The sequence below is a fragment of the Hemiscyllium ocellatum genome, chromosome 13 (assembly GCF_020745735.1).
Source record: "Hemiscyllium ocellatum isolate sHemOce1 chromosome 13, sHemOce1.pat.X.cur, whole genome shotgun sequence".
Lineage (NCBI taxonomy): Eukaryota > Metazoa > Chordata > Chondrichthyes > Orectolobiformes > Hemiscylliidae > Hemiscyllium > Hemiscyllium ocellatum.
This window is the reverse complement of record NC_083413.1, coordinates 33,504,695-33,525,204: the sequence shown is the minus strand read 5'-3', so window position 1 is coordinate 33,525,204 and position 20,510 is coordinate 33,504,695. Positions and strand designations below refer to the sequence as shown.

At 40.2% G+C, this 20,510-nt stretch overlaps 1 protein-coding gene across 2 annotated transcripts in view; it reads right to left on the bottom strand.

Annotated features, from left to right (window-relative positions):
* Positions 1–20,510, bottom strand: part of ttc14 (tetratricopeptide repeat domain 14) — a 63,078-nt gene that overhangs the window by 17,925 nt on the left and 24,643 nt on the right. For both annotated transcript variants that reach the window (XM_060834732.1, XM_060834733.1), the window contains 2 exons: positions 10,719–10,874; positions 6,453–6,524 (listed from right to left, as the gene is read on the bottom strand). In XM_060834732.1, the coding sequence (XP_060690715.1) occupies positions 6,453–6,524; positions 10,719–10,874 (228 nt within the window). The remainder of the gene's footprint in view (positions 1–6,452; positions 6,525–10,718; positions 10,875–20,510) is intronic.

Below are 20,510 nucleotides of genomic sequence, written 5' to 3'. Positions count from 1 at the left end.
CTCCAAATTGGTCTTCAAGATACACAACAACGCAGAATCGCCAAGCAGAAACTGATAGCTAAGTTCCGTATGCACAACGATTGCGTGAACTGTGATCTTGGGTTCATGTCACATTACATTTGACCCCACCATAATGTTCTGTAAAATCTTCCTTACTGTCCTGTTTTGACATCATTAGCTTTATAACGTGTTCTGATCTCTCTATCTTAATTAGTCTGTACTGTTTTGTATGACTTTTTCCTTTGGTTAGACCCTCAGAATGCATCTCCTATACCTAGCAGGTTATTCCAGTCGTTTGATTTAGCTCCAGCACCACCTTATTTTTAATCTTTTGTAATTATCTCTTTGCCTCATTTGGATTATAGGTCATCCCTTCATTTGTTATTCAGCTGCTGATATTTACTCATGCCATCTGACACTCTTGATCATCTGCAGAGACCTATTACTTTTTTCGCAGGAGAGAGCGGCGGGAGCTGGGCAGAAGTGAAGTCGGAGCGCAAAGCCGGTCAGGAAGGTAAGTGATTGTTATCCGAGTGGAGAAGGAACCCGAGACACTACACGTGTCATGTCTCCCACCCTCCCTCCTCCTCTAACCTAAAAAAAAGTAAGCTACTTAGTGTTCTTGTTTTGGAGACTAAGTGTAGAGTTATGCCAGCGCAGGCTGTGGAATGTTCCTCTTGCAGGATGTTTGAGGTAGGGGTGACCACCAATGCTCCTGCTGACTTCATCTGCAGGAAGTGCAGCCAGCTCCAGCTCCTCACAGACCGCATTAGGGAACTGGAGCTGAAGTTGGATGAACTGAGAATTATTCGAGAGGCTGAGAGTGTGATAGATAGAAGCTGCAGCGACAGTTACACCAGAGAATAGAGGTACCTGGGTAACAGTTAGAGGTGGGAAGGGGAGGAAGCAGGCAGTGCAGGGATCCCCTGTGGTCATTCCCCTCTACAATAAGTATACCGCTTTGGATACTGTTGGGGGAGACAGCCTAGCAGGGTTAAGCTGCAGTGACCAGGTCTCTGCCACGAGGTCCGGCTCTGAGGCTCAAAAGGGAAAGGGGGAGAGGAGGAGAGCGCTAGTTATAGGAGACTCTATAGTTAGAGAGACAGACAGGCGGTTCTGAGGACATGGATGAGACTCTTGGGTGGTTTGTTGCCTACCGGGTGCCAGGGTCCGGAACGTCTCGGACCGTGTCTTCAGAATCCTTAAGGGGGAGGGTGTGCAGCCAGAAGTCGTGGTGCACGTTGGCACCAACAACATAGGTAGGAAGAGGGGTGGGGAGATCATTCAGGAGCTCAGGGAGTTAGGCTGGAAGCTAAAAGCTAGGATGGACAGAGTTGTCATCTCTGGGTTGTTGCCGGTACCACGTGACAGTGAGTCAAGGAATAGGGAGAGAGTGCAGTTGAATATGTGGCTGCAAGGATGGTGTAGGAGGGAGGGCTTCAGGTATTTGGACAATTGGACTGCATTCTGGGGAAGGTAGGACCTGTACAAGCAGGACGGGTTGCACCTGAACCAGAAGGACACCAATATCCTGTGAGGTAGGTTTGCTAGCACTCTTTGGGGGGTTTAAACTAATTTGGCAGGGGGATGGGATCCGGACTTGTAGTCCATCAAGTAGGTTAGCTGTTTTTCAGGATGTCCAAGAATGTAGGGTGGCTGTGGAGAAGATAGCATTGACAGGGAATACTTGCGGACACAGAGATGGGTTCAAGTGTGTATACTTCAACGCAAGGAGTATCAGAAATAAGGTGGGTAAACTTAAGGCGTGGATTGGTACTTGGGACTACGATGTTGTGGCCATCACGGAAACATGGATAGAAGAGGAACAGGAATGGTTGTTGGAGGTTCCTGCTACAGATGTTTCAGTAAGATTAGGGAGGGTGGTAAAAAAGGAGGGGGTGTGGTGTTGCTAATTAGAAATGGTATAATGGCTGCAGAAAGGCAGTTCGAGGGGGATCTGAAGTCAGAAATAGGAAAGGAGCAGTCCCCTTGTTGGGTGTTTACTATAGGCACCCCAATAGCAGCAGAGATGTGGAGAAACAGATTGGGAAACAGATTTTGGAAAGGTGCAGAAGCCATAGGGTAGTAGTCATGGACAATTTCAACTTCCCAAATATTGATTGAAAGCTCTTTAGATCAAGTAGATTGGACGGGGCGGTGTTTGTGCAGTGTGTCCAGGAAGCTTTTCTAACTCAGTATGTAGATTGTCCGACCAGAGGGGAGGCCATATGGGATTTGGTACTCGGTAATGAACCGGGACAAGTGATGGGCTTGTTAGTGGGTGAGCATTTTGGTGATGGTGACCACAATTCTGTGACTTTCACCTTGGTTATGGAGAGAAATAGGTGCGTGCAACAGGGTCGGTTTTACAACTGGGGGAAGGGTAAATACAATGCTGCAAGACAGGATCTGAGGAGCATAAGTTGGGAGCATAGGCTGTCAGGGAAGGATGTCATTGAAATGTGGAACTTTTTCAAGGAACAGATATGACATGTCCTTGATATGTCGTCAGCTGAAAATGTGTTGCTGGTTAAAGCACAGCAGGTTAGGCAGCATCCAAGGAATAGGAAATTCGACGTTTCGGGCATAAGCCCTTCATCAGGAATGATATGTCGTCAGGCAGGAAAGAGATGATCGTGTGAGGGAACCTTGGTTGATGAGGGAGGCTGAATGCCTAGTAAAGAGGAAGAAAGAGGCTTACATAAGGTTGAGGAAACAAGGTTCAGAGAGAGCATTGGAGGGATACAGGATAGCCATGAGGGATCTGAAGAAAGATTAGGAGAGCTAAGAGAGGGCATGAAAATTCTTTGGCGGGTAGGATCAAGGCTAACCCCAAGGCCTTTTATGCGTATGTGAGAAACATGAGAATGACGGGAACGAGGGTAGGTCCGAACAAGGACAGTAGTGGGAGACTGTGTATTGAGTCGGAAGAGATAGGAGAGGTCTTGAATGAGTACTTTTCTTCAGTATTTACAAATGAGAGGGACCGTATTGTTGAAGAGGAGAGTATGAAACGGACCGGAGCGCTAGAGGAGATACTTGTTAGGAAGGAAGATGTGTTGGGCATTTTGAAAAACTTGAGAATAGACAAGTCCTCCGGGCCTGACGGGATATATCGTAGGATTATGTGGGAAGCAAGAAGGAAATTACAGAGCCGTTGGCAATGATCTTTTCGTCTTCACTGTCAACGGGGGTGGTACCAAGGGACTGGAGAGTGGCAAATGTTGTGCCCCTGTTCAAAAAAGGGAATAGGGATAACCCCGGGAATTACAGGCCAGTCAGTCTTACTTCGGTGGTAGGCAAAGTAATGGAAAGGGTACTGAGGGATAGGATTTATGAGTATCTGGAAAGACACTGCTTGATTAGGGACAGCCAGCATGGATTTGTCAGGGGTAGGTCTTGCCTTACGAGTCTTATTGAATTCTTTGAGGAGGTGACCAAGCATGTGGATGAGGGTAGACCAGTGGATGTGTTGTACATGGATTTTAGTAAGGCATTTGATAAGGTTCCCCATGGTAGGCTTATGCAGAAAGTCAGAAGGCATGGGATTGTGGGAAATTTGGCCAGTTGGATAGAGAACTGGCTAACCGGTCGAAGTCAGAGAGTGGTGGTAGATGGTAAATATTCAGCCTGGAGCCCAGTTACAAGTGGAGCTCCGCAGGGATCAGTTCTGGGTCGTCTGCTGTTTGTAATTTTTATTAATGACTTGGAAGAGGGAGTCGAAGGATGGGTCAGTAAACTTGCAGATGATATGAAGATTGGTGAAGTTGTGGATAGTGAGGAGGGCTGTTGTCGGCTGCAAAGGGACTTAGATATGATGCAGAGCTGGGCTGAGGAGTGGCAGATGGAATTCAGCCCGGTCAATTGTGAGGTTGTCCATTTTGGAAGGACAAATAAGAATGCGGAATACAGGGTTAACGGTAGGGTTCTTAGTAAGGTAGAGGAGCAGAGGGATCTTGGGGTCTATGTTCTTAGTTCTTTGAAAGTTGCCACTTAGGTGGATACAGCTTGTAAGAAGGCCAATGGTGTGTTAGCGTTCAAGAGTCGTGAGGTGATGTTGCAGCTGTACAGGACCTTGGTACGGCCACATTTGGAGTACTGTGTGCAGTTCTGGTTGCCTCACTTTAGGAAGGATGTGGAAGCTTTGGAGAGGGTGCAGAGGAGATTTACCAGGATGTTGCCTGGAATGGAGAATAGGTCGTACGAGGATAGGTTGAGAGTGCTAGGCCTTTTCTCATTGGAACGGCGAAGGATGAGGGCTGACTTGATAGAGGTTTATAAGATGATCAGGGGAATAGATAGAGTAGACAGTCAGAGACCTTTTCCCCGGGTACAACAGAGTGTTACAAGGGGACATAAATTTAAGGTGAAGAATGGAAGGTATAGTGGGGATGTCAGGGGTAGGTTCTTTACCCAGAGAGTGGTGGGGGCATGGAATGTGCTGCCTGTGGGAGTGGCAGAGTCAGAATCATTGGTGACCTTTAAGCGGAAATTGGATAGGTACATGGATAGGTGCTTAATCTAGGATAAATGTTCGGCACAACATCTTGGGCCGAAGGGCCTATTCTGTGCTGTATTGTTCTATATTCTATTATTCAGCCTGTCAACAGTCCACTCATACCATTTGTATGATTGTTTGATCTTTCTGATTATCAAGTCTGTGCCTGGGTGCTCTTGTCACTTCACCTGACAAAGGGCACCATTCCAAAAGCTTGTGATTTTAAATAAACCTGTTGGACTACAGCCTGATATCGTGTGACTTTTGACTCAAGTTTATGTCAGAAGCTCTTAAACGTACGTTTCAATGTTTTATAAGAGTCTCTATTGTATTATGATTTTGTTTCATAACTTTGTCTAGTTCCAACTGTTAGACAATTCTTTTTGTAAAAGAAAAACATCATAAACCAAGATAGGACTGTGCACTCTCAGACCACAACTGGAATATTGTGAATAATTTGGGGACCCTTATTCAAGAAAAGACATACTGGTAACTGAAGTAGTCCAGAGAACATTCACTAGGCTGATACTAAGCATGGAGGGACTGCCTTATGAGGACAGGTTGAACAGAGTCGTAGAGATGTACGGCACAGAAACAGACCCTTTGGTTCAACTTGTCCATGCCAACCAGATATCCTAATCTAATCTAAGCACCATTTGCCAGCACTTAGTTCATATTCCTCGAAAATTCCTATTCATATACCCATCCAGAAGCTTTTTTAAAGTTTTAATTGTACCAACTTCCACCACTTTCTCTGGCAGCTCATTTCTTACACACACTACCCTCTGCGTGAAAATGTTGCCCTTCACGCCATTCTAAATCTTTCCCCTGTCACCCTAAACCTATGTCCTCTAGTTCTGGACTCTCCCATCCCAGGGAAAAGACCTTGTCTATTTACCCTATCATGCCCCTCATGATTTTATAAGCCTCTATAAACTAAGATGATGCAATCCATCCTTGTAATTTAACTCTTTAAGGCCCAATATCATTTCTTATTAATCTCCACTGCTTCCATTTCAACACCAATTCACCTTTCTTAAAAGTCTAGGAGAAACTGCCTGCTGTTCTGCAAGCTTGTGGCACAGAATCTTTTCCGACACCCAAACAAAGTTAAACATTTCACTCAAAAGACAACATTGCTCAGAGTACAGAAATCCCTCAGCTCAGAACTGGATTGTCAGATTAGGTTACGGGCTTAAATCCCTGAATGGGCTGTGCAATTGTTATTTTACTGGGCTAGTAATCCAGACTTCTTGACTACTGTTCCAGAGAGATGGCTTCAAATCACACCACAGTAACTTTACATTTATATTGTTAAATAAGTCTGGAATAAAAAGTTAGCAGTCACTATATAATTAGTAAAACCATCCAGGTTTGCAGATCTTCTGGGGTCTGGCCTCTATGTTACTCCAGATCCACAGTGATGTGGCACACTCTTAGCCATCTCCCAGAAATGGCAGAGGAAACCACTCGATTGCATGGAACCACCTGATTAGCACCACATCCACAATATTAGGTAACTGCCTCCACTACTGACAGTCAGTCGCAGCAGTGCGTACCATATGCAAGATGCACTGCAGAAACACACCAAAGATCCTCAGACAGCACCTTCCAAACTCAAGGCCGCTTCCAAGAGATAAGAATAAGAGGAGACCTATTAAAATATGCAAGATTTGTAGGAGACTTACAGAGTAGATGCAGAAATCCCATCCCAATCTGCCTAAGAAGTAAATCAGAGAATTCTATTACACACCAATGTCACTGGTAGCAGAGCTTACTGCAGGTAATATACCTTAGAACTGACAAAAGACCCAACCCATAAGTAAGTAAAATCTGAATGAGTGTCTTCGACTAGTTTGATTGAAGAAACATTCATAAAATAAATTGGGAGAGGCTCTGAAAGTGTTCTCTCCCCACCCCATTTTCCAAATGCTTATTTGTCCGAAGTACTTACCACTTTAATGCCCAAGATGCTGACTGTTTTTTCCTTAAGGCTGCAGCATAATCATCCCCTCTAAAGTTTTTACTGTTAAAAGAAAAGGATCAATAAACTTTATATTTGAGGGCAAAGGCCATATTATTTTACAACACAGCAACATTTTGTCAGAAGCTACACCATTGCGTGAACCTAAATGCTTCTAAAATAACTGAAGTATAAATCAGTAGAAGAAGTTTCAAATTTATCTCTAGACATAAACAAGCAAAAAGGAAGAATAATTACCATTTATTAAGTGTCAATTCAACCAAAGAGATTGCCTGCAGAACAGTTATGCAGGAATAAAAATTGTTTTAAAAATATGAAATAATGTACCTGTAAATGACATTCTTCAAATATAAAACCAGCTTTTTAACTCTATCAAGGGTGTTTTCTGCAATAATTATGTTCACACATCATTCAAACCCAGCTACACCTCATTCAACAAAGTACATAGTTTTCAAAAGTTTTATTTTGAAATGAGATTAACAGTGCAAACTCTTATCAATTAATTAAATTGATTTTCATTAATTACAGTCTGAGCAGGAACTAATCAGCACTACCACCATAGATGTGTACAATCTGACAGCAAATTCTGCATTTCTAAGTAACTCTGCAAATGTGCAACCATAGAAGTGACTGACAGTTCCAGTAAAGGTTAGCAAACACTGAGCTTTGCCATCATTACTATTAGAAATCTGAGCTAATGACAGCAACGGTTGGATTTCCACACTTAACTGTGCATGTACAAGCTACATACTGTCAGATTCAGATGAATAACAGTGACAAACGTTAACAGCTTGTCCATCATTAATACAAATAAATCTTGGACATTAACTCTCAAAATGGAGACAAATAGGAAGATGCAGAACTACAGCTGACCATTCAAGTAAATGGTGTATGGTTTTAATATAGAAAATCACACTTTACCATCTTTGATTGGTCTCTTCCTTAAACAGAAATTATTGTTCATGATATCAAGGACTGAAATATAGTGCTATTCTTTCAGAGGAATTTGGCTAGATTTCCAAACAGAGATCAACAGGACAAATCCCAATGTTTGTCAAACTGTCCCCACTAAAAGTCAATATTCTTGATTTGAGATATTATGATGATTCTCTTCACTAACTCATTCACAAGCTCACTACGTTTACTATTTCGCATGTCCATTCACTCATTCATAAAACCACATTTTTGTAGTACATCTTAATCTTAGAAGATAAACTAAATTAAACATCCATTCCAACTCATTAATGTTTCTCTACATCTTCCAATTCTTATCAGCCCAATGCTGCAAGCAGTGTTGAGATCTATTTCTGTTGGTCTTAGCCCTGAATAAGTGTTACGATTGTAACCTACACAGAACAATGCTAATCTTCGCAATCAAGTCTCCATAACTCAAAACTATGAAAAGATTTTAATATTCATTAGCCCTGAGTAACTGCCTCTCAGATCTGAATAGGTTGCAGAACATCTAATAGTTTCCTCCACGAGTATACACTTTTTAAATACATATTAAATAGGGCTGCTACCCACTTTAAGAAACTTACTATCAAAACAGCACTTCCATGAAGCTGCATGGAAGAATGTGTAAGAATGTCAAAACCAGCAACAGTACATGAAATCTCATGACCCAGCTATGGGAGATCAGTTTAATATCCTCTATATTTTTATTCAGTACGTATATAATTTCATTCATTTAGATCATTTGGGTCTAGTATTTTTACTAATATTGCTAACTTTAAAGACAAAAGGACTAACACCTCTTAATTATGCAAGCTCAGACCAGACAGTCATTCAAATCCCATTAGGAGTAACAGCGAATATTTAGCAAGTGCTTAAACCATCTCCTGCTTCCCTATGTCAGATGTCACACAAACTTGTGTACAATAGATACAACTATGTGATACCATAGTGCTAAATGTTTAATAAATGTAAAACCTATGCTACTGTTAAACAATACTTTGGACTGCATTGCTGCCTAGAACTGTGCTACTGCGGATGCTCATTAAATAGGTTATTTTCACAACACACTAAACTTGGTCACCATTGAACACAATCCCATACCAGCAAAAAACCCTAAAATCAGACAGCTTGCTACTGCATTACACTGGCTGTTTGACAAAACATTTCAATGGTGCTAGGCTAAAGTGTACAATTAAAATTAAGTGTTACATAAGTATAAAAAAGCACACATTATACACTTCAAAGTAATTGGGCTCGGGAACTTGTCAGCTAATAGGAAATTGATGCAAAATAATTTTGAGAAAAGTGTACAAAGGCTTATCAATACTACAATAAATCTTCTCCCTTTTGAAATAACTTGCTAGTTCACAGCCCTAATTTTAATCCTATCCTTGCTGAATACATTATCCATATACATCACGGTGCCCTAAATTACCTAAAGTGCATTCTGCTCTCACATTCATAGAACCATCAAATCCCTACAGTACAGGGGGCAGCCATTTGGCCTACTGAGTCTGCACCAACAGTCTGAAGAGCATCCAACACATACCCCGCCCTCACACCCTATCCTTATAACCCCGCATTTATCATGGCTAACCTATCTAGCCTGCATATCCCTAGACACTACAGGGCGATTTACCATGAACAATTTACCTGATCTTTGGATTGAGAGAGGAAACCAGAACACCTGGCAGAAACCCAGGTGACACTGGGAGAACATGCAAACTTCACATTGTCACCCAAGGCTGGAGTCAAACCCAAGTCCCTGGCACTGACCACTGCTCTCACTGATGTGCATTTTCTTTTTGTTATTCAGCACATTACATTTAAAACCTTACTCTGCAAAGTTCTCCATGATGTTCTCCAATTTTTGTTCTGCAACTCCAACAAGCTTATACCACCTGACATTCCCACCCTCTCTCCTATATTTTTCTGCAAGAATGGCACCAGCTTCACTTATTGCTACGGTCTTATTCCCTGAAACTCCAGCCTAAGCTTTATTTAAAATCTTGGCAAAATTGGTCAACTAGGCAGACTGGTGACAGATGGAATTTAATCCTGATTAATGGGAGGTCATGCATTTTGGAAGAAAGAACAAGGCAATGGAATACTCAATGAATGGCAAGACACTATAAAACTCAGAGGAACAGAGGGATATTTAGGTGCTTGTCCACACATCCCTAAAGGTAGCAGAATAGATTAATGGGATAATTAAGAATGCATATGGAACACTGGCCTTTATCATTCATGCCACAGATTATAAGAGCAAGGTTAGATTTGAGCTGTACAGAACTTTGATTAGGCCATAGCAGAGTACAGTGGACAGTTCTGGTCACCACATGATAGGAAGGATGTGATTGCACTGGAGGGGGGGAGCAGAGGAGATTCATCAGGATGTTGCCTGGGTTGGAGTATTTCAGCTAAGGGTGGCTGGATAAGTTTGAACGTTTTTCTTGAGCACAGAAGGATGGCAGGGTGCTGCATGGGAAATCAGATAGAGGTGTATAAGATTATGAGGGCCTTATGCAGGGCAAATAGGAATCAGCTGTTCCCCTTATTGGAAGGGTCAATATCAAGAAGGCATAATTTTAAAATTAAAGGCAGGAGGTTGAGGGTGGAATTGAGGAAAACATATTTTCACTTAGAGGGCACTGGGAATCTGGAAACACTGCCTGGAAGGATAGTGGTGGTGGAAAGTCTCACAACCTTTATGAATGGTTTGGAACTGCCTGATGATGGAGCGGCACTCCGAAAGCTAGTGTGCTTTCAATTAAACCTGTTGGACTATAATCTGGTGTTGTGTGATTTTTTTAACCTTCATAAAGTACTTGGATGAGCATTTGAAATGTTATAACATTCAAGGCTATGGGTTTAGTGCAGAAAAAGAATGACTAGTATAGGTAGTAGTATATTTTTGGCAGTGCAGAATTGTGGATTGAAGGACCTTCTCTGTACTCTATGATTTTATGATGCTATGAAAACCCATCTGTTCAATTTAGCTTCCATGGGCTTTTGTTAATATCCTTACATTAAGTATGGGAAGCACCTTGGATGATCCTTACATCGTATCTTTAACATTAAAGTGTTTTCTCAAATAAATAAAAGTCTAAACAATCAACCACTTTGTCTTTAGACACTGATAAACAGGCAAAATTAAGATTTTGGTCAAGTTGAACTTAAAGATCAAAGATCATTAAACAGCAGAGACTATAAAAAGCTCTAATTCTAAACTGATAAAGTTAGAAGAGACATTGTTGCTCTTAAAACTCAAAATCTCACCTCTGCAACCCTCTCATCAAAGATGGCGATTCAATTTCACTAATTCCAAGTTTGCCCAGCAAATATTCAACAGTTGATGGATTAGCAAATCCAAGTGTTTGGTGTAAAATTGTATCATATGTTTCAGCAACATGATTGCCTAGCGTTGAACTACGCCTGCAGACAGAGAGCAAAATATTTTAAAAATGTAAATGCAGTGGTAGGAATTCAGCTCAAAACATGGTCAGCAATACCGACATATTCATTTGACGGAGAATAAATAAGCAGAAAAGCATATCAAGTGCCCATTAAACGTCAAAACAAGGGAAGCAAATAACGTATTCAATGCAAGTAGTGAAGTACTCCTGTCACAGTCAAATTTAATTGTTTGCAATATTTCCTACATCATATCAGTGAGTACACTTAAAGTAACTTAATTGGTTTTGTAGCACTTTTAATCTCTCAGAGTTGTGAAAGCTACTGCTACACAGAAATAAAACCCAACAAGGACGATGATATTGCTTGGTCTGGTTATGGAGTATCAGGTGGGTCAAATGGATAAGGCCTCAGTAGAGGTAGAGAACAGTGATCTGAAGAATTTCTGGATAACTATCATATGGACTTGAAACATAAACTCAGTTCGTCTCTCCATAGCTGCCAGACCTGCTAGTTTCTCCAGCATTTCTTTGGTTTCAGCTGAGTAATGCAAGTTAAAAATGATGTGAAGGCTCTCACAAGGTTGCAGAAAAGATTTATGAAAACGATTTCCTAATTAGAATCAGATAGATGTACACCACAGAAACAGGCCCTTTGGTCCAACTCATCCATGCCGACCAGATATCCTAAATTAATTTAATCTCATTTGCCAGCATTTGGCCCATATCCTTCTAAACCTTTCCTATACACGTACCCATCCAGATTTCTTTTAAATGTTATCATTTAACCAGCCTGCACCACTTCCTCTGGCAGTTCATTCCATACACATACCATCCTCGGTGTGAAATAGTTGCCCCTTGGATCCCTTTTAAATCTCACCCCCTCACCTTAAACCAATACCCTCTAGTTTCAGACTCTCCCAGCCAGTGAAAAGACTTTGTGATGGATTTCAAGTTATGTGGATTGATTGGAGAAACTATGTATAAAGCACTATTGTGTCTGACATAACAGGCCAGATCAGAGTATTTAGTCATTAGTTAAACTATGGGAAATATTCAAGTGCAGTTACCTTGAACCATAGCTGCGTTTCATTAGCCCTATAACAACAATAACAGCTTAGCAGATTTTCATGCACTGTCCAAAGAGTCAGGAACATTTACCTAAAATACCAAATCTTTTTTCATGTTACTGAGGTACAAAGTGCAGACTTGGTTTTGAGAGTAATGAAGAATTAATGCCATAGTAACATACTGCCCTTGGCAATTTCATGCCAATTTGGAGAATTTGCTATTTTATAATAGTAATGTACGTTGTGAAGTGTACAATGTGTTTAGTAATCTCTGACTAACAGCGCTGAATAATTGAGATTGTCTTTTGCAAATCTCTAAATATTAGGCATCAAATGTTTATTCTGCAAAACTCAACTGAATGCTTTAAAGGGATTGAATGATGATGGAAAAGCCAGTCAAACATAGAGATAGTTTTTCTAGTCAAAATAAAGTCATCCAGCTCTCCTTTTAAAAAGCCATACAATGATGTTTTTCATCACCATCTTGCTATTACAGTGGAGGATTGCAATTTCAAACATGGCAAGTGAAAATCTAGGCCTCTGTGAAGATCATAGGAAGAATTCTGAGCAGGAACTAAAAGATAAATTAAAACTCCAATCCAGTTCAACTAAGTAAGTGCATAATGATCCATGTGCTGGGAAACTCTCTATTCCCTTTTGTGCAATCTTCCAAACAAGAAAGTGGGCTCGGAGAATTTGGAAAGACAATTAATCTGTGATGATATTATTAGGTTTCATTAAGGGCCATATGACCTGAAATTGCTCTGAGGATGAACAGCCATGAAACAAGGGGTAAACAAAATTAAGTGCAGCAGAATGGAGGTCAGCATGTTTTTTTTTAATTTGGCAGTTCAGAATACTGGAACTTCATGCAAGGTAGAAACAAGCAGGGCTCTCTGCAAAAACACTCTTCTGGTTTCACAATCTTTGAAAAGATCCTGACTATAAAGCATGTCTTTATTCTTATCTCAGAGATTGTCATTACTAGCTGGGAACGAGAAGGCACTGAAGAGAAGGATTGGGGAATTGACAATACCCACTGCCACTGTTGAAGTGGGACCAGGGTTTACCAATCCACTTAAAACAGTGCAAGGATGATGGTCTTTAGAAATTTTGTGCCATCCACATTGATGTGCACCTTGCTGGTATTGACGGTATTCTGGGAATTCAGCCAGAATTTAGTCAATTCAGTCAAGGGCTGAATTAATTGAATGGGAAATATGAAATCCAACACAATGGAGGCAGAGTTAGAAACACAGATTAACCATTTGGCTAATGTGGCGCCACTGTTTAAGAAGGATGGTAAGGACAAGCCAGGGAACTATGGACCAGTAAGCCTGACATTGGCGGTGGGCAAGTTGTTGGAGGGAATCCTGAGGGACAGGATGTACACGTATTTGGAAAGGCAAGAACTGATGAGGGATTGTCAACATGTTTTGTGCATGGGAAATCATGTCTCACAAACTTGATTGAATTTTTTGAGGAAATAATAAAGAGGATTGGTGAGGGCAGAGCGGTAGATGTGATCTACATGGACTTCAGTAAGGCATACGACAAGGTTCTCCATGGGAGACTGATTAGCAAGGTTAGATCTCATGGAATGCAAGGAGAACTAGCCATTTGGATACAGAACTGGCTCAAAGGTAGAAGACAGAGGATGGTGGTGAAGGGTTGTTTTTCAGACTGGAGGCCTGTGACCAGTGGAGTGCCATAAGGATTAGTGCTGGGTCCTCTACTTTTTGTCATTTATACAAATGATTTGGATGCAAGCATAACAGTTACAGTTAGTAAGTTTGCAGATGACACCAAAATTGGAGGTATAGTGGACAGCAAAGAGGGTTACCTCAGATTACAACAGGATCTGGACCAGATGGGCCAATGGACTGAGAAGTGGCAGATGGAGTTTAATTCAGATAAATGTGAGGTGCTGCATTTTGGGAAAGCAAATCTTAGCAAGACTTATGCACTTAATGGTAAGGTCCCAGGGAGTGTTGCTGAACAAAGAGACCTTGGAATGCAGGTTCATAGCTCCTTGAAAGTGAAGTCGCAGGTAGATAAGATAGTGAAGAAGGGGTTTGGTATGCGTTCCTTTATTGGTCAGAGTATGGAGTACAGGAGTTGGGAGGTCACGTTGCGGCTGTACATTTCATTGGTTAGGCCACTGTTGGAATATTACTTGCAATTCTGGTCTCCTTCCTATCAGAAAGATGTTGTGAAACTTGAAAGGGTTCAGATAAGATTACAAGGATGTTGCCAGGGTTGGAGGATTTGAGCTATGGGGAGAGGCTGAACAGGCTGGGGCTGTTTTCCCTGGAATGTCACAGGCTGAGGGGTGACCTTATAGAGGTTTACAAAATTATGAGGGGAACGTATAGGGTAAATAGACAAAGTCTTTTCCCCAAGGTCGGGGAGTCCAGAACTAGAGGGCATAGATTCAGGGTGAAAGGGGAAAGATATAAAAGAGATCTACGGGGCAGCGTTTTCCACACAGAGGGTGGTACAAGTATGGAATGAGCTGCCAGAGGATGTGGTGGAGGCTGGTACAATTGCAACATTTAAGAGGCAGTTGGATGAGTATATGAATAGGAAGAGTTTGGAGGGATATAGGCCGGGTGCTGTCAGGTGGGTATAGATTGGGTTGGGATATCTGGTCGACATGTATGGTTGGACCGAAGGGTCTGTTTTCATGCTGTACATCTCTATGACTCTATTACAAGTTTTGTGTGAAAAATAATGACAGCACTTGTAACTGAAGGGGCATATCTGAGTTGCATCAACGAATTGTACCAAAATATGCCTTTTTAGTTTAAATATTTGTCACCCATTTATTGTTTGAATTATGTTGACTTTGGTTGGTTTGTTACAGTAAATTATGAAATCATAACCTGCAATTTTCTTTCCATTTCCTTTGTGCAAAGTATTTTCTTTTCGGAAAGAATCAAATCGATAAAAGAATTGTAAAGTAAGATACAATACATCCTGGGAAATTATGACACATTCTGTACTTGAGTAATGACACATCCGTTGCTCCAAGGTTGGAGGAGTGTATTGTCTCTTTCACATTCCATTACTCACAATTATCAATAAGGCTAGTTATATACCTTAGCTACATTAGGATTAGAATTTAAAAAAACAATCAACCAAGTTTCTTTAATAAATAAAACTGATCTATTATGATGATAGGACTTATTTAGCAAATATGTAAAGCTGATTAACAGTTTGATATAATAAAATAGAATTATTTCGAGTTTTAAATGGACCTCCCACCCCCACCAAAACCACCATAAGCATGGACACATCAATTCAAGAAAAACTAAAACACTTCCTCTCTAAAGATTAACTTTGTTCTTGAAGAAAAAGATTGATAACATAGGAAGCTTTCTAGATGGTTTTCAGTCAGCATCCTGGCATATGTGCAGGTCACAAAACACATTCAGTTGTCACTGGGACTTTTGCAGGCAATTTGCTCAGAAATCATGGGCAGTTCAATAGCTTGTAAAATAAATGCATCTGTTCATTTGAAAAGTCCTACACTGAACAGTCCTAGAAGGTTTATTCAGAAAAGGTAGAGTGAGAGTTCAGTTGCTTCTCATCAGCAAGCAACCAAATTGAGATCCAAGCAAATTCAGAATAAAACTATGAATCCAAGCTTATGATTTCCAGTAAACAAGTCCAGACAATTAGCTGAAGACATGTGACTGTCAAGAAGTATCCTTCAGAAAACAAAAGGTTCCAATATCGTTTTTATTTTAAAAAAAAGTTCAGGAATCTCTCCAACAGTCCATAATTTTTAAACATGAAGCCTCAATAAAATTAATTATAGAATATTTTCATAATTCCATCCATGGAATAAATGAAATGTCACTTTTAGATGTAAAGAAAACAAATTTTAAAAAAATATATATTCACACATTTTCTTTCACTCTTTACACCTAACTATACTTGTTTTATCCAGTACAACCTATGGTACTCTTAATTCAAAGCAAACTAAGTCAATATACAGCCTCAGCAATTACATGGTTTCCTTGCAATGTTGATCATTTTTAATTGATAGGACATTTGGCAGGAGACTTAATGGACTGAAAGGGCTGTAATGCATGATTCTATTAACCTAAGACTGCAAATGTGAACTATGCTGAATAGTTCAGCATTCTGGTTTTTGAATTTTTCTCACAAAGACTGCAAGATTATGAACAGTATACACCAATGTCTCTCTGTTGTTATGACGGACATATGCTTCAAAATGTTTAAGAACCTGACCAAACTCTCATTTTTTTTTACACTGTGGACTATCTTTAATGCAGATTTAGATTTTTGGAAAAGTATCACACTTCTCTATACCTGACCCACCTTATGTAGGACTGCACCTAATCCTAAGCCATGAACATCAACCGCAAACTTGAAAGTCTTTGGCAAATTTGGAACAGCTAACAGCTTTTTAAAAAAAATCAATATTGCTTACACCCTCTCAAAAGATGGTTGGCACTCCCTGACCACAATACCTTGGCTTTCTTTTGCAGCCACAGCATACAGCTATTCCTTAATTGATACTAAATTCCATTAGTCACCACACACCTCCAAAAAGCTTGACATCTCATTTCGTCTTAGGGACAGGGAAATCAATTCATGTTTGTACTTTTGCTGTCTTTGAACAAAGGCTTTTTTTTACATTTTTTTTAAAGTTCACTTTGGTAACCTTTATGATAAAACAATTGCAAATTTTTATCAATAATGCTTCCAATGTACCAAGCGGTACTTTTAAGTGTCATCTCGCACCAGCACATTAAGGTCAATCATATGATTGGGAGCATAACCTAACAATTGATTCATTTTTTCTGCAAAGTTACGATGGCATTTTTCTGCCCAAATGGAAACACCGAGTATTAGAAAAGATTGTCTGGGTGACAAAAAACACAATATTTCTTTAGCTCCGGGGGGGATTAAAGGAAACCTGCCAGAATACCATGATAAATGTGTTTCGGTAAAAAATCTGGCACTGCCAACTTATCAATGGTCTTCCACCCAATTCCTCAATCAGGAGACTGTATTTGTTACTGAATGCAGAATTTGGTTTAACCATTAGGCTTGTGTATTAATATGACCAGGATACTACGGTTACTTTGAATAGTTTCTGGACTGAAGTGATAAAGATGCTGTTTAAAGAGAGAGGATTCTCTTACACCAATATTAAGTGTGGATAAAGTCATACCCAGAGTTGCCCCTTTTCACTTCTTTAAATTCTGTAATTAACTTCATTAGATCTCATCATTCTGCCTCTAACAATGAAAGCATGTGTCTCTCTCCCTAATTGTCCAGTCTCTCGCTTTAATGCCTATATCCAACTATGAAGTTACTTTGTCTGCTGTGTCAAATTCGACTCAAGTCTGTTCAGATTACTTCTGAAGGTTCTGAAAGCTTCAAACCTCAGGCACCAAATCAGAGAAACTCAGAATAGCCTGTTTCACCATCTCAATCTGTATAAGTCTCTTTGCAAAGTATGCCATAAATCTCAAAGTTTGCCAGTCAGTATCAAGTTTTCTTTTTGCCATGACATTCGTTTCAAATCAGCTTTTTTAAAAATGCTTCAGTGTCCCCTTTCATCAAATCTGAGGTGGGCTTGCTGATGCTCTCCACTAGGTCTTGGGCTTGAGTCAGTTCTTTCTTGATTAAAATTTTTCTTTGGAGTCAGAAACAGCCTTTTTTTAAAAGAACATGGAAAACATTTCCTCTCCCTTTTCTTTCTCTCTGCAATTCAAGTTTCAGCTCAAAATATGCTGCCTCTTTTTCCACTTATTGAAATATATACTCCTTTTCCTCTCAAACGCTCACTCTAGCTTCTTCCTTTCCAATTGGTGCCTGTGCAAACTTTTCTATGGATTCTACTTGTTGTTCTAGCTTTGTCACTGCAAATCTTCAAATTTCCATCTAATAGTTTCTGAATTTCAAGTTTCCTAGCTGGAATCGTTAACTGTGAGTGTTTCGCCACACTCAGCAGTTGCGCAGCAGTCAATTCCTTCAAAAAGTTAAAAAAAATCTATTCCAGGCTGCTGTACATATTCAATTGCATGCAAGTAGCACAAGTTTTACTTTGACCCACACAAATCTGGCAATATGAATTTTATCCTTTTCAAGTATTACCCCACTTCCAATTACATAATTCTGGTCCTGGGTTATCCCTCAAGTCCCAAGTTTTATGTCACAACTGAGGAATTCTTTTATTCACTCTTGGGATGTGGCTGTCTCTGGCTGGGCTAGTGTACATAGTCATCTTAAGATGCCTTTGGAGAAAGGGAATATGTTACGACAAGGGCAGTTAAGAGTTAACCATATTTCTGTTGATCTAAAGTTGGATGTAGGCCAGACCAGATGTCAGTTCCCTTTCCTGAAGGATATTAGTGAACCAGGTAAATTGACAATGGTCATCACTGAATTTCTAATTCCAAATTTATCATCAATTTCAAATTCCACCATTTGCCATGGTGTGTTTCGAACCTTGGAAGTTACCTGGGTCTTAGTTTACTATTTGAGTAACAATAACATGAGATTTCTGCCTCCAAATGGAGAAGTGCAGTTTTCTCTCTCTCTTTCATCCCACTATTCTACTAGTCACAACATAAATATAAAATGTTTTGCCCAGTAACCAAAATGTCCAATCACATACTTTATAGGAGATTCAGACCAACATAATGGTCCATCAACTAGGTTGATTTCATTTGAAAACAGAGCTTATTTGGCAAAAATATAAAGTTGATAAACACAGTTTGAAATATGAAAGCTTTAATATTTACCCTATTATCTACTTCGTGCACACCAAATCACAAGCCAATTAGAAGGAAAAACAAAGAGCTTTCGCTTCAGAGTTTAATTTTGGGGAAAAGAGACACTTTGGCCAATAAATTAGTGTTTGTAAAAAAATGAAATATTCAACGTGATTCTCAGTTGGTGTCCTCACACAGCAGACAAGCAACACTAAACACAAGCAGTTGTCACTGGGACCTCTGCAGATACAGTTCATCCAGAAATTGTCAAGAATTCAGAGGTCTTTCAGGATAACAGCTGCATTGGCTCTTCAGTTCCCACACCAGAATCTCCAAAAGATTTTTTTGTTTCCCCCCCCCACCCCCAAAAAAAGATAGGGAATGAGCTGGGTAGCTTCACACTCAGAAGACAGCATCCCAACAGGAGTCCAAATAATATTCAAACCAAAGCCTTAAACTCAGTTGTGCTTTCCAGTAAACAAGTCCAGGCAAGTACTTAAGTCATGTTACATCACTAAATTACAAACAGAACCAATGTCCTTTTAAAAATAAAAGTCTAGGTATTTGTTCAGTTCTCCAAATTAGCCATTGTTTACAAGCTTGTAAATATGAAATCTCAAAATTAATAATGAAGTATTGGATGTAGGTTTGCTCACTGAGCTGAAAGGTTCATTTCCATACATTTTGTTAGCTTACTAGGTAACATCTTCAGTGGACTTCATGCAAAGCAATGCTGAAAATTCTTGCTTTTTATTTATATATTTGGGTTTATTTGGGTTGGTGATGTCATTTCCTGTGATGAAGTCACTTCATGTTCCTTTTCTCAGGGGGTGGTAGATGGGGTCTAACTCGGTGTGTTTGTTGATAGAGTTTCAGTCGGAATGCCACGCTTTTAGGAATTTTCGCGCATGTCTTTGTTTGGCTTGTCCTCGGAGGGATGTATTGTCCCAGTCAAAGTAGAGTCCTTCCTCATCTGTATGTGAGGATACTAGTGAGAGAGGGTCATGCCTTTTTGTGGCTAGTTGGTGGTCATGTATCTTGGTGGCTAGTTTTCTGCCTGTTTGTCAATGTAGTGTTTGTTACAGTCCTTGCTTGGTATTTTGTAAAAGACATTAGTTTTGCTTATTGTCTGTACAGGGTCCTTCAAGTTCATTAGCTGCTCTTTTAGTGTTTGGTGGGGTTGTGGGCTATCATGATGCCAAGGGGTCTGAGTAGTCTGGCAGTCATTTCCGAAATGTCTTTGATGTAGGGGAGAGTGGCTAGGGTTTCTGGACATGTTTTGTCTGCTTGTTTGGGTTTGTTGCTGAGAAATCGGTGGATTGTGTTCATTGGGTACCCATTCTTTTGAATACATGTTTTAGATGATTTGCCTCTGCTCTGCGTAGTTCTTCTATGCTGCAGTGTGTGTTGGCTCATTGAAATAGTGTTCTGATGCAGCCTTGTTTGTGGGTGTTGGGATGATTGCTTCTGTACTTCAATATTTGGTCTGTATGTGCTGTTTTCTGTAGATGCTGGTTTGAAACTCCCTATTGGCTGTTTGCTCCACTGTGACATCTAGGAATGGCAGTTTGTTGTTTTCCTCCTCTATAGTGAATTTTATGCCAGTAAAGGTAATATTGATGGTCTTGAAGGTTTCCTCTAACTTGTTTCATTTAATGATGACAAAGGTGTCATCCACGAAGCAGACCCAGAGTTTGGGTTGGATAGTTGGCAGAGCTTCTTCACGTCTCTGCATTACTGCCTCTGCTAAGAACCCTGATATTGGAGATCCCATGGATGTTCCATTGGTTTGTTTGTAAGTTTTGTTGTTGAAGGTGAAGTGGGTGGTAA